The sequence below is a fragment of the Ochlerotatus camptorhynchus genome, unplaced genomic scaffold (assembly GCF_037179485.1).
Source record: "Ochlerotatus camptorhynchus isolate MF236.1 unplaced genomic scaffold, CSIRO-AGI_Acam_v1.1 ptg000298l, whole genome shotgun sequence".
NCBI classification, from domain to species: domain Eukaryota; kingdom Metazoa; phylum Arthropoda; class Insecta; order Diptera; family Culicidae; genus Ochlerotatus; species Ochlerotatus camptorhynchus.
The window spans coordinates 309,953-324,618 of record NW_027040786.1 but is presented as its reverse complement, the minus strand read 5'-3'; the positions used below and the strand labels follow the sequence as shown (position 1 = coordinate 324,618).

The 14,666-nt window shown below is 39.5% G+C and overlaps 1 protein-coding gene across 2 annotated transcripts in view; it reads right to left on the bottom strand.

The window, feature by feature from the left end:
• LOC135706938 (probable serine/threonine-protein kinase cdc7) overlaps window positions 1-14,666 on the bottom strand; it is a 163,477-nt gene that overhangs the window by 14,950 nt on the left and 133,861 nt on the right. For both annotated transcript variants that reach the window (XM_065228623.1, XM_065228624.1), the window contains one exon: window positions 2,031-2,288. In XM_065228623.1, the coding sequence (XP_065084695.1) occupies window positions 2,031-2,288 (258 nt within the window). The remainder of the gene's footprint in view (window positions 1-2,030; window positions 2,289-14,666) is intronic.

Genomic DNA, 14,666 nt, shown 5'->3' with positions numbered 1-14,666 from the left:
GCGGGCAGAACTTGTTACTGTTTTTCAGTGAATGTTAAATACATTCACTGAAAAACAGTAGTGGCTTCTGTTGACTCTGATCCGTCCTGCATAAGAGAAACGGATTTGACTTGTTGACAAAAGTTGTAGCTAATAATAAAACCTACAAAAGCTCTATGCATCATTTTGCGGAATGATGTTGAAGAAAAAAGTTAGAGGCAAATGAATGTAAATGAATGCACGAAATGAATGCAAATGATTTTCCATGCCTGTGTGCAACCAAATGGTACTAGATTATGACGACTGAGTTTGGGGAGAATGTTTATTTCATGGAAACAGTGATTAAATTATCACTTTTTATCTGTACATCTTTCAACAGTATTTTTATGGAAAATTTGAAAAGCATTTATTGCAGCAGATTGTGAGAGTTATTTCCTATTGATTGGTATATTTGGATTTTAATTTCATCTATAAATGACAAAGTTATAAGCGTTCAAAACCTTACACCTTTTCGTGACGGTCGCAATTTTAGATTAGCGATTTACCCCCAGTACCTTCCCGTAAGACGTAGTCTACGTCAAAAATCCAGGATTGGAAAATCAGAGAATTGTAAGACTCAAACTTTACTTCATTTTAAAACGACTAGAAAGAACTTGAAACTTGTAGAGTTTTGAAAGGTTCTGGAACCCTGGATAAATTATGTTTAAACATGTTGTATTTTTATACAAATTCATAAAATACTGATAACATATGCCGAAGTATGAATGAAAATTCATACGATGATCGACCTAGTAATCCATACGGTATAATAGCGTTCGGTATAATGGTGTTCAGCTAATCAGCGTCAAACCTTACTCTCCATAAACAAATTTGTTTGCCCACCCCCACCCCCCTTAATGGTTAATGCTCGCACTATTCGATTCCTTTTGCTACTCTACACCAAATGACGCGAGCTTTTAGCAATCTGAAATAATGCGTCGAAGAAAACTGCTTTTGAATTTTTCGAAAATGCATCAAAGTAAATTGAACCTTAATGCAAAATATTGTAGAGCTATGATAAAAACAGGTACCGTGACCAACAAATTATTAAAAAGTTAAGGAATTAACATAAGAAAACGGATGACTAAAATCCGAGATAGGGGTAATGGCTCTAATGTTGGCCTATTGATCTAAGATTGCCCATCGCTAAAAATCTGCTATTTATCAATTTTATCTAGATGAACGCGTCATTGGGACGGTACTAATGGATATTTTTGGTCGCTATTGAAAATTTAGTCGATTGCTGAATTTATGTATGGGCCCAAACATCAAATGCTTTTTAGATAAACATTTATAGCAAAATAAATGCCGGAAAATTGTCAAAATTGCCCTATGACGTTAAATTGGCATTGAGCTTCAAAAACTGTCTAAAAATTCTGCTGACTCTTGAATGACCTGAATAGTTACCAGAATCTCCTTGAAACCCAATCCTAACCGCCAATACATTATCAAATCATAAAAAAAAAGATTTAAAGACGGTGTAAAATCGGCAAAACTGCCATCGAAAATTGACATCGTTTATATCATAAAAGCATACAATTGATGTTCAAAAATCTTTCAAATTGGCTTTTAAACCCGGCCATTGAAAGGGCGGAAATGGCGCTAAATCGCCAATAATTTTTTTTTAATGATGAGACAAGAATCATTTGTCATGAAACAGAAATTCTGTTAATGAGCATGTTTTCATGGGAGCCTATTAGTAACTAGAATACAGTTAACACCTTTCATAAACGGTAAATTGGTTCTGATTTTTTTATTTTGTTGAATGATTTTTTTTTGGAACATGTGCTGCACCTCCACAATTTCTTGACTTCTTTGCCTAAATGTGCTCCTTGAATGAAAAACCTGCCCTAAAGCATAGTGGATAATGTTGATCGAAAATATCATCGGTCAGAAACTCAAATCAAAACTTCTACACTGCACTACTGCTGCCAAGGTAACCATTTCCTCAAGCTTTATTTTGCAAACTGTTGCGATACAGCTCCTTCCATTCCCGCATACGATTTACTCACCTGTCCACTGTACATAAAGTCCAGCAGTCCGGCCATGTGGTGCGCATTGACGTCGGTCATGAACAGGATCGGATGCTGCGACGGGTGCTCGAGGAAAATTTTCTGGAAGTACGGGCTGCACACCGACAGGACCAATTTGTGCGCCTTGAAGATCTTTCCACCGGCAGCAATCGTGACATCGACCATCTGCCCATCACGCTGTAAGCTGTGGAAGCCCTTGCACATGTTCCCATGGAAACCACGCCAGGACAACAAGTACTAGAAACGAAAACGAAAAAAAAAACTAGGTTAACCACACAAAAAACATCTCTCGCTCTTTATATCTAAGAAACATATTCAGTATGCACAACCGCTAAGTTGAGAACCCCCTTCCTTAAGCCCACCCCAATGCCCACAACAATCATCCGAAAAGATCAACCCCAGAGGCGAAACCAACGACCCCAAAGGGGAAAATCCAAACTCGTTCTTCCAGCTCGTAGCCAAAATTGTCGACAACGACGACGACGACGACGACGAAGACTTGGACGGACGACGCTCATAACAACAAACATCCACACGGGTATAACAACGCTCCGCTAGAGAGCGCGTGTGTCGCAACCATCAACGTCGCCAACCATCGCGTTTGGGGCAAACAAAAAAAAAAAATCTTAATTTATTTATGAATTTCTCAATAAGCGCGCACTCTCGTGCTTGATGTGCTTATTACTTGTGCGAGCTGTCAGACTTGGCTGCAAAGCCGTCCTTCTTGAAAAATGGACTCTTTCGTAACCTTCCTTCACTTGTGCCCACAGCTCAGCTCAGCCTTTTTCGACTTGAAATCTTTTGTTATCCGGTTGCTCGGGTGCTGCTCGGAACGCGGACCTGATTCTTCCAACCAACCCCAAAAGGATGCCCCGAGGCAGCAAATGTCACCTGATGCGGTCGTCGCCACCGCCATCGTCGTCGTCGTTTGATTGGCAAGCGGTGGTAGGTATGTGAAAGTTTCGCTTCTACGAGCGAACGAGTGAAAGTTTTTCTTTTTCTACTGCTCTGCTCCCCTGCACACCGTGCTTTGCAATCGCACATACATATATCCAAGCTGGCCATGCAGCTCTCCAGCTGGCAATACCGCGGAGCAATGAACTCTTCGAGCAGAACACCCTTGGATGACCTTGCCCGGTTTGACCTGTTCCGCTGTCCACGCGTGTCAAACCCTTGCCGGTCAAAATAGGACTGGATCCTCTCATTTCGTCTGTTGCAAACGAAAATTTTGAGGATTTTGTAGGTTCTTTGCGACGAGCAGAGCAATGACATTTTCAGCACTTTGGATGCGTTCGATGTGACACCGCCGCCGCCGCCGCCGCACATAAAGTGAAAGTTGTGAAGCAGAAGCACACGAACGACGTCGTGCAAACAAGTGGAATAGAAACCGAACCGAAAGAAAAGATTCCAAACCACACACGTTTCATGGGAAAAGGGACGGGGGAGGGCGCAGGAGGCCCAGATTGAGGGCAGCCTACGGCGATGCGGTGACGACGACGACGGTGACTTTGTCTCTTTACCGCACCAGAACAGCAACACATCCGGCAGAGTATCGCCAGAGAGGTATGAGCAAACTTACTGCGAAAAGTGAAAGTTGCTTGCTTGGTTCGGCTGCGATGGGTCTCCGGCCAGGGATGGTCGAGGGTAAAGGTGTGAAGAATTCGAAACGATGTGTTATCACACTCATCGCTGCGTTCGGAGCCAATGTGCAGACGGAACTAGAATTGGTAAGTGGTGAAATTTATACATTCAGATTGGAAGGCTAGTTGCTGTGCTGCAATATTTGGTTTCTTCTCAATTGCATTGATGGGGCAAGCTTTACTGTTGTTCTATAGTTCATGTTGGATGTTGAAGAACAAAGCGTTCAACCTGCATTATTTGAAGATGAGTTCAGGAGACGTTTCTGGAAGCATTCTAAGGTCCCAGATTTTTTATCGGATTCTGAGATTGATCACAACCTTTCTGCGAACACTTAATACAGTTGGATAAGATCCAAGACTACTTCAATTTGCCAAAATAATCAATCTTATCGAGTTCTTCTCTTTCTTAAAAATATAAAGTTATCACACCAAAAATGCCTTGCATAAGTAGAGATCGATCTCATTTCGTACACAATCCAGTCTTACGGTGTAGACCGAATAGGACATTAGGTTGAATTTTTAACTCTTATAGTATTCTTTGAAATATTTTTCAACATTCGGAGTTCTTATTTTCAGGACCTCTGCCTGAGAAGGAACACTGCTGGCAACCTTGAGCTCAGAAGAAATGTCAGGCTTTAGGATCTTTGATAATGCAGCAAAATCGTACACATAAAATAAATGTAAATTTTAGAACATATAAAAAATAACTTGTGTTTATGTGGGGGACGGGGTACCCAGTTCCCATTTGAATGACATGGAGTGTAAAAAGTAAAAGGTTGTATTAAAGACACGACCGTAGATTTGACGTAGGATTACGAAAGGTAGTTATGATGGCATAGCAAAAGTATAGTAAATATTAAATTGATTTCTTAACTCGTTATCAGTGAAAAATTTCAATAGGTTGAAATTAGGAAGCAATTTGAGAGTTCTGTTTGTGAGGTTCCCTTGTCAATGTTCATGTAGTACAAGCCAATCCTAGACTATATGTCTTGGATTCAAGCTCTTACTCATTATTTTACTCTTTTATTAGTCATTTGTGGTCCTGAAAAGGACCGATGGGTTGGAAGCTTGAAAGCTAGTTAAGAACAATACTGTGGAAATTTTTCCTCGATGTTTGATGATAGCAGTGTGGAAATGAAATATGTAGCGGAAATGTATGTAATGTCGGCCTAAATGCCCCTAATTTGGGCCCGTACATAAATTCAGCAATCGACTAAATTTACAATACTGACCAAAAATATCCATTAGCACCATCCCCATGACACGTTCATCTAGATAAAATTGAAAATAGCTTAAAATTTGCACCAAAAGGCATAAAGATTGATACCGTCTGGCATGCTCAGTGCTTGGTATCAATATTGGGCGACTGTGATAGGGAAACCACTTTTCCCATCACGGAATCGCCTCGTTTTCTGATGACAAAATTACGCATTTACGTGCTCACGAACGGAATTTTTGTTTTTTTTTTGACATGGTCATGTGGTATTCGGTTATTGCGAGAATTTGTATTTACCACTTCAATACTGTTTTAAATCTGTGTTAGGGAATGCGTTTGTTTGTTTGTTTGTAGGCAATCGGTCATGATTTTAATCACCATTGCAACAGTTGGTCATTTGTGTATTTTTCAATAGTGACCTATTGAAAATTAATAAAGTGCTCATTTTAGCAGATTGGTAGATAAATTTCCAATCGATTGGCTTGTTTAGAATTAAAATCCATCTGTTATTGACAGAGTTATATGTGGTCAAAACCTGACCTCTTTTCGTAATACGGTCGATTTTTGTTTTTTTATTTTAAATTGCACCCCCAATATGTTGCCGAAAGACGTAATCCTACGTCAAAAAGCGAAAAAATCCTCACGCACATAAGGGTAATCAATATCAAGGCATCATACCATGAGAAAAAGAGTGTGGAATGTTTGCAACTTTGAAATTTTAAGCCGTTTGTATTGCATATCAATTGTCTTCTTGATTTAAATATGAGAACTGAAATGAATAATAAACGATGATATGTGGCAAAGTCTAAGTTCTGAAAAAAAATGAACTTCATGTTTTTCTGTGTCAAATTTGAATGAATTTTCAAACGGCAGCCTTCATATCTACCACGTAAAGCAGTTTTTGTGGATTTGACTAACTTACTTATTGCGGTCTTGACATGGGTGGCAAATTAACTGTTTCTTAGATTATGGGCAGCAGCAGTAGTACTTTCGAGTTTAGTTAATTTTCATCAGACGTTGAGCATCTTCGACAAACTATGCATTAACGTACACATTCTTCTCTCAATCCGAAACAAATCAGGTGTCGTATGATGAAAAGTGATCAACTCCATGAACTATATTCCCATTTCGGCCTTATCGAATTCGGTCAAATGGCGTTCGAAGTGAAATTTGGTCGAGTAACCCATCCTTACTAGCTATAGAACACCGTCGGGTTGGTACTTACCTACATCTACTTGCTATTGAGGAACGGTTCTCAAACTGTCGACCTATTGAAGATAGGTACCCTAGTAGCACACTTGTCACAAATCAATTGTAGCAACTTATATACGACTTATTTTAGTCTTAAACAAGATGCTGTAACTTATTGTGATAAAAGTGTGCTACTCGGGTATTGTAGGGCTAAAATTACATTGCTAACTCTCAGATTTCCTTTAAACGTCAATGAAGTCTACAAAACGCATACATAATCTCATAAATACAGCCTCTTAATTTAGAAATAGCTTCAAAACGAAAATATGACCTAAACTCTTCTTAAGAAGCTAAAACATCCAATAATGGTCTGGTAATCAGAACATCAAAATGTGCGTTAATACTCCAAAATGACTAAAAAAATTTCATAATACCGTAGAACCCCGTTAAATTGAATTTCCCGTTTTTCTCGAATGAGCCACCCTGTATATTGGATTTGAAAGCCACACACTGAACGGAAACATCCGAATCATTATTTCATTGTTCGAGCCCTTTAACAATATGGTTTCGAATTTCGGGTGATTGTCTTATGGTTGAATTCGTCATCAGCTGATGAGCATACATGTCAAGAACAACATGTGAAAAGGGCATACAAGCTTTTTGTACACAAATCTTCTGATACCCTTTTCTCATCACTCAGATGACACCAACGCAAACCATCAACATCACCGGGTAGGGGAAACTTTCCCCTTCCCGATGATGTTGTTGGTTTGCGTAGACGACCCTCGGTTGACGAGAAAAGGGCCTACATAAGTTAGTAACCAAAAAGCGTGTATGCCCCTTTCACATGTGACTCTTGATATGACTGGCATCCAAATAAATAATAATATTTATTTGAAAATTGGATGTGAAACATACAGCGCTCAGAGGACAACAATTAAATAATAGGATGACATGCAGATGCTTTAAAATAAATTTATAATTCAATTGTTTACATTTCCATATTGAATAGCCATGAACAGCCATTCCATCATGGATACAAAAATCAATATAGACAATGAAAACCTACCTAACTAGGAGTATAACTTAACCTAACGTGCTAGATCACGTATGATCTGATGATTTGATCTCAGACAGGTGTCTCTGAACCTTTCCAGGATGAATACTCTCCGATCTTCTAATGTCTGAATTCCAGGCAGGAGAGGTGAATCCGCGGAGGACTGTTTAGGACCATCCTAAGGATCTTGTTCTGAATCCTTTGGAGTTCAAGGTGATGGCATTTGGCGCAACTCTCCCGGATTGGCATCCAGCATTCTATTACGGGAAGGATGATTTGTTTGTAGACAGCAAGCTTATTTTTCAGAGTAGACCTCTTGTTGATGAGTGGTTACAGTGATCTTATCAAGATGTTACACTTGGTTTTGGTTTTGTCAATGTGCTCCCTGAAAATCAGCGTGCTATCTAGTGTTAAGCCGAGGTAGACTACCAAGTCTGGGAGATTTAGAGTGTGGAAAGATGATGACCTGGGTCTTTGCGGCGTTGATACGGATCTTCCAGCTGTTGAAATATTCAGACAGGACGTCCAAGCCTCTGTGAAGTTTGGCAGTCAGAGCTCCGATAACCCTACCCTTGTATACGATGGATGTGTCATCTGCGAACAGAGACAGCGATCCACCATCAGGGAGAGCCGGCATATCGGAGGTGAACAGGTTGAATAAAATGGGGCCAAGGATGCTTGTTTATGGAACCCCAGCACCGATGTTGGAAGCATCCGATGTGATGCCATTCACTGAGACTCGGAACGTCCTGTCCGATAGATAGTTATTTATTATCTTCACTAGGAAGATTGCAAGACCGTACTGCTGCAGTTTTAACCCCAGGCCATCATGCCAGACATTGTCGAACGATTTTTCAACGTCCAACAACGCCATGGCAGATGTTTTCGAAACAGACTTGTTCCGTCTGAGAATGTTTGTTACTTGAGTCAGCTGGTGGACGGTCGAACGACCTTTCCGAAAACCAAACTGTTCCTCGAGTAACAAGTTGTTTTCATCGGCGGATGTTAGGAGCCGGTGGTACACTGCTCTTTCGAACAGTTTTGATAACCCTGAGAGAAGGCTGATTGGTCGATAACTTTAAGGTGAGGACGGATCCTTCCCAGGTTTCCAGATGGGTATGACTTTAGCTGACTTCCAGCACGAGAGGAAGCAGCCAAGTCGGACAAGTATAGACAAACTTCGGTTTTCACACTTTACCAATGTCCGTACCATCTCTGATCTCCTCGTTTGTCAGCTCAGATCAGCAAATGACGTTCGATAGAATTATTTTCATCATTTTTTTGTATGATTGGCGATAGTGGGCTGAATCAAAATCACATGCATTTCAATTTGGGATGACAATCATTCTACTGAGAGCATTACGTATTTCAACTGTGGTCCGTTCGCTTCTTGCACACTTAAAAATTATCACCGACTTCGGTATTTTTTACCGAAATCTGAACAGCTGAACTGTTCGGTAAAATTTATGCAATTCAATTCAATTGCTTTTAAGCTACTTTGAAACTAAATCTCCACTAAAATGACAAGAATTGATCATTTAAATAAGGTTGAACATGTTTTGAAATTATTTTCAAATTCAATAGCCTTTAAAATGAAGGTCAAAGTTTTACCGAACGTTCAGCTGTTCTGATTTCGGTAAAATTTACCGAACACAAAAACAAAATCTTAGTGTGTGTATCAATGTTCATCTCGTATTCGAGAGGAGCATCAGCCGTCATCCGGAAGCAGCCATCACTCGAAAAAGCGATTTCGGTGTTTCGATTTGAATGGTCTGAGGTTTCATTCGAACAGTGGATGATGTTTTGGTACAGTGCAGCATGCCCGTGCTAGAAGCAGACTGAAGCGGTCGAGAAAACATCCAAAGAGAATGATGGCAATGCGAAGACTTTCATTACCAGCAGTACCTAAAAGCCGACACCGCAAATCTGAAGGATTTGTACCAGGTTAGCCAGCTGTGTAATTCGTTTCTAGCCTTACACGATGTTATTAGAAGAGCTCACTTTGAAAATCGATCGAGAATGATTATGATTGTGCTCCGCTGCGTTCTTTTAATTTATTTTATTTTTATGGAGTTCGGGCTGACCTCGTTCGCGCGCGATGGTGCTTGGTGTGCTCTAGCTTCCCTTTGTTGACGGTATGACTCGACCGCACTGATCTATTGTTCGTTTTTTTTGCGATGAGCACTGCTTTTGAGCACAGAGTGACTCGAAAATGAAAAGAATATACACTGGAGTCGCTTTTTACGCGGTTTTTTTACACGGTTTTTTTTTACGCGGATTTTGGAATTTACGCGTTTTTTTTTACGCGGATTTTGGTTTTTTTTACGCGGATTCCAGAATTAACGCGGTATATCGTTATACACTAGAGTCGCTTTTTAACGCAGTTTTTTTTACACGGTCTTTTTTTACGTGGTTTTTTTTACGTGGTTTTTCACCCGCGTAAAAAGCGACTCCAGTGTATTACCCTTGTTTGAGCATAGCCTTTGGCTGATCGGATGATGAAAGTACCAGCCAGAATAGTGATCCTATTCTCAGCCTATGGTTCTATTTTACGCTTAAACTCAGTTTAAATCTACTTTAATCAGATTTTTCTGCTGGAATGGAGTATAATGAATTGCATAATATCATTAGTAAATGAAAATTAATGACATGCTGCTTCAATCCTGAGTTTTCGCATTAGGCCCAAAATAGGAGCATAGGCCGAGAATGGGTTCCGTTCGCCTATTTCATATAATTGTGCGGCTAGAATCGAACGGGAGAAAAAATGCGCGGGTGATGGTTATATGTCAGGTTGTCGGTGAAAGTAAAATGCTAAGAGGAAGAAGAGACAGCTGGCTTCTTACTCTTTTATCTCTATCTCTATCTCTATCTCTATCTCTATCTCTATCTATATCTATCTCTACAAATTTTTTCCCTACATTTAAGTTCGTTTTACTTAATTTTGGGTAATTTTGAGTTTTGCATCCCACTCTCACTTTTTGTTGTTGTCCAAAATGGAACGAGAGATTTTATTTTCTCATGACTATCGTTCAATAAGCTACTAGCATAGAGGAAATTCTAAGACCAGAAGGTCCCGAAGAAACGTGCTCAACTTTTTGGCTCAGCTATGGTACTCTCTTCGGTCCCAAGCTAGTCGATTCACCCCTCGAAACATAGGAAAATCCACTAACCCCTCATTTTATCTGTCAAACTGTCATAGCGAATCAAAACAAACATTGTGTAGTAGTAGAATTTTGACTAGAATGGCGTACGTTAATCGTTTGCTTGGGACCAATAGGCTAGTCAAGTAGTGAGCCAATTTAAAATCGTTAGTTTCGTATTGATTGTTGCTACTAGTGAGTATATCAGGCGTAACATTTGATAACGACACAAAAATGATGCAATGGTGCTTGGTATGCTCACGTATTCGCCTTCGTTGCCCAGTATGACTTCGATCGTGCATGATTTACTGTTCGTTTACTGCGATGAGTCACACAAAAGTGCACGCTGATTTAATGTTTTCGCAAACATATAAGATAACACGTTTAATGAGGGGAGTATGTGTTCGGGATTGGTGATAAGCTTGACGGCTAGGCAATAGTGAAAATTATGTGGAACATTCGAATTATCGTGAAGCTTTAGCTTTAGTTTTGTAAATATGTGTTCTGCAACAAGAGATGAACCAGCCCAAGGCTGAAAATCTCTCTATTTCCAAAGTCCTTTTCGTCTGTAATCATTACAATCTGGACAAGAGATTTTGTAGGCACTGTCTTTTCCTATGACATTTATTGAATCTTTTGTTGATCCTAACAGTGACTTCAGCTGATTTGTCCTGCTGCTGAATACCGAACCTAGGCCAAAACTTCTAAACTTCGATCTCAATGGGTTGGTAATGTTTTTGTCGAAATTCACCGCTACCCGTATGAAACTCTCAGTTACTGGTGTAAGAGTTGTTAAAGTACGCCTAAAATGGTCGCATGTCCTTTTATCGATTACTGCTTGAATTTGTTTTCTTGAAACTCAATAAGTCTAGTGATTTAAAAAATATTAGCTTTTTCCTATGATTTGCCTGTATCGCTATAGAGGAAGAGTTTGTGAACCATTTGGTGAAAAACTATGGCAGCTAATGGGAATAGTTTGAAGAGCTTGGTATTACTCTCTTGGTTTCCTATAGATTTCGAAATTAAACGAATACGTTTCCCTGATGACGAGAAGATCTAACAAAGGGAGTTTGCCGTCATTTTCTTCTTCGTGAGTACATTTGATGTCCTTGTGAACGTTGCTTATGGCCTCCAAATTTTTTGATAAATCTTCCCTTTTAACAAAACTCAAAATGTCATCCACATATCTATACCAACACTTCGGCAACAAATTCCAATCCTCCAGAATATTTTCTAGGTTAGCCATGAACAATTCACATCAAAATGGGAAAAGCGGATTGCCCATAGGAGCATCTTTAGTTTGTTTATAAAAATTTCCTTTGAAAATGAAATAATTTGTCTCCATACAAAGACGAGTAAGCTTGAGATATGACCGAACTTTGTTTTTCCAAGTAGAATAATCACGTTGCTTCAGAAGCCAGTCCTCTAAAAAGCAGATCCCAAGTAACAATTTGGGTTTTATGAGGGTTCTGTAGATCATGATTTAGACTTGTAGAAAACTTTAAAACCTTGTTAAAACATGCAATGTTACTAGGGATGGCTTCTTTTACTGGCAAACTCGAAAAAAGAGCTGTGACATCAAATGAAACCATGACTTCATCTTCCTGAATCTCTCCTGAGGCCTGAAGTTGATTTGCGAATTCCTGTGTGCTAGTTATCTGAGTGAGTTGCAAAGGGGTTAGCCATATCTTGAAATTACTTTACTAGCGATTTAGCAAGCTTGTTAGTGGGGGATCCTTCAGCCGAGATAATCTCCCTCATTTCGTTTGACGTTGAAATAAATAATATAACTTCATTACAATCGCAGATATTTGTAATTTAGAAAACATCACGAATCACTAGGATAACTTTAAGGAATTGACCATTTCGCCGGTGAAACTGGATATTCAGAAGCGCACTTTATGGCTACTGGGAGATCGAATCAATATGGTGCTGAGATATATTTGTTCAACTTAGGGCTTAATGCATTTTCTAAAAAAAATCGCAGAGCTCTAGATGCACTTCCAGAAAATGACTACTTTTCCGGTGATTTCAGATATCTTGAGAATCGTTTTCTGGTGACCCAGTGCATAATCTCTATGGTGGCGATATATGTCCTCTATACTCAAGACTGTATGCATTTTAGAAAAAAAAAATCGTGGGTCTCTAGGAATACTTTTGAGAATAGGTAACTTTCCCGGTGAATCCGGATATCCAGAAAGGAGTTCAATAACCACCGGGGGACCAAATCAATATACCACTGAGATATATCTTCTCAACTAAGGGTTCTTCACATTTCCAAAAAAAAAAACGCGGATCTCTAGTTCTACTTTCTGGAATTGACTAATTTCCCGGTGATTCCGGATATCCAGAGGACCGTATTCTGACCACTCGGTAGCAGAATCGATATGTTGATGTCGTATTTCCTCTATGCTAATGATTATACGCAAGTTAGAAAAAATCACGAATCTCTAGGTCTACTTTCAGGAATTGACTAATTTCCCGGTGAATCCGAATTTCCACAGAGCCACCTTTCACGGGTTTTATCGTTCCGATTGGCCACCCACAACTTCAATCGGTTCCTTGTCTGTTCCGTTTGAAATTAGATAGTCATACCTTTCAAGTAGTGGCTCAATATTAAGATGTTGTAACCAAATTGCCGAGAACCAGTCATGTCAACATGAATCGACACGCATTTTGCTCGGGACTTTTCCGGGTTTTTCTGTTCCGGCTGGCCAATCACAGGTCCAATTGGGTTTTTATCTATTCAAAATAAAATTAGATAGCCATATCTTTCGATTGGTGGCTGAATCATAACGATGGGTTATCGCATTTCTGAGAACCAGCCATGTCAACACGCATTTTGCAGCCTTGAGGCTTTGAGTAAGTTTCGATGGCTTGGGATTATGTCAGTCAAATGTAGGAGGGTATACACTCAGATAAAAAGCAGAAGCTAGGAATTGAAATTTGAGCGGGTTCTCTATGTTTATACTCTTTAGTATGACGCGCTTGACATAGATGGCCCACAGCGACTCACGAAGATCTACTGATTCCGATCAATAGCGGTGCGCCATCTTCCTCCTTCTATCGATGTTCATGTGGGCTGCAGCTCGCTGCTTGCGGGGAGCCTTTCGTTGTGTACTGAAGAACACCACCACTCACCACGCGGTGATTGAATAAACACTGTTTGGTGAAACCGGATGAAATTAAACTTTGAAATCTGTTTTAGGGAAATCGCTTTCCGCAGGCAATCGGTGATAATTTTAATTATCATAGCAACAATATGGACATTTTGAAAAATGATGAAGTATTAAATTTAACATATGCGTAGAAATCTTTCTGATCGATTGGTGATAACATTATTGAAATTGGTCCAGGGGCACCTGAGTTATTAACGTTAAAATTCTTTCATAATTTTGTTACATGTTCCATTTTTGGTTTTCACAAAGTGTACCCCCATATAGAAATCACAGACGTAGTGCTAAGTCAAAATATCTTTTTTATGTCTTCTTAAAATTGAAAAACCTCTATGAAAATATTGTAAATGAAGTCATTTTAAGAAAATTTGTCGAAAACGAAAATTTTCTATTCCTCAATTGAACAAAATTTTAGGGTGCATTTTAGCGTTTTTTCAATATTCTAAAACGTTGAAATTTTTTAAACAAATTATAGTTTTGCAGGAAAAAGCAAATCGCTACCTCTTCGTGTTGGGAATTTACGTCCGTTAGAAGGTTAAAAGGTTAGAAGGTTAGACGCGTTAGGTTCCTATTGAACCTATTGAATGTAAACCTAACGCTCCTAACGTATCACAACAATAGGAGTTATTCCCCTACTATAAAAATTCAAAATTATTTAAAAACGGATGGCGTCGACCACATTACAGAATCTGTGCATTCCGTGAAACATTGCAAAGTCTGAATGTTTTTTTATTAAAATCTGTATGTTACCCGAATCAATCAATCTTCAATTCCCCGGTTGGGTGCAGACCCGTTTCGAATTTCTCCGCAGGGATGCCTATGTCGAATATGATGTTGTTAACTGATAATTTCCCAGTACTCCATGGATCATGGTTGAGTTGCCACCTTGGATCATGACCACTTGAAATGACTACCATTGCATTCGTTTTTGGAGCTCCCTTAACTCAGTCGGTAAAGGCGCAGTTACAAAGCAAGACCATGATGGAGGTGGCTTGGTTCGATTCCCGGTCCGGTCTAGGAATCTTATAAGTTGGCCAATTTCTCGACTTCCCTGGGCATATAGAGTATGATTGTACTTGCCACACAATTATACTAATGCAGAAATGGTACAGGCATCGAAAGCTCTCAATAATTGTGGAAGTGCAACTATAGAACACTAAGTTGAGAGCACGCAATAAGCTAATATGCGTTAAGC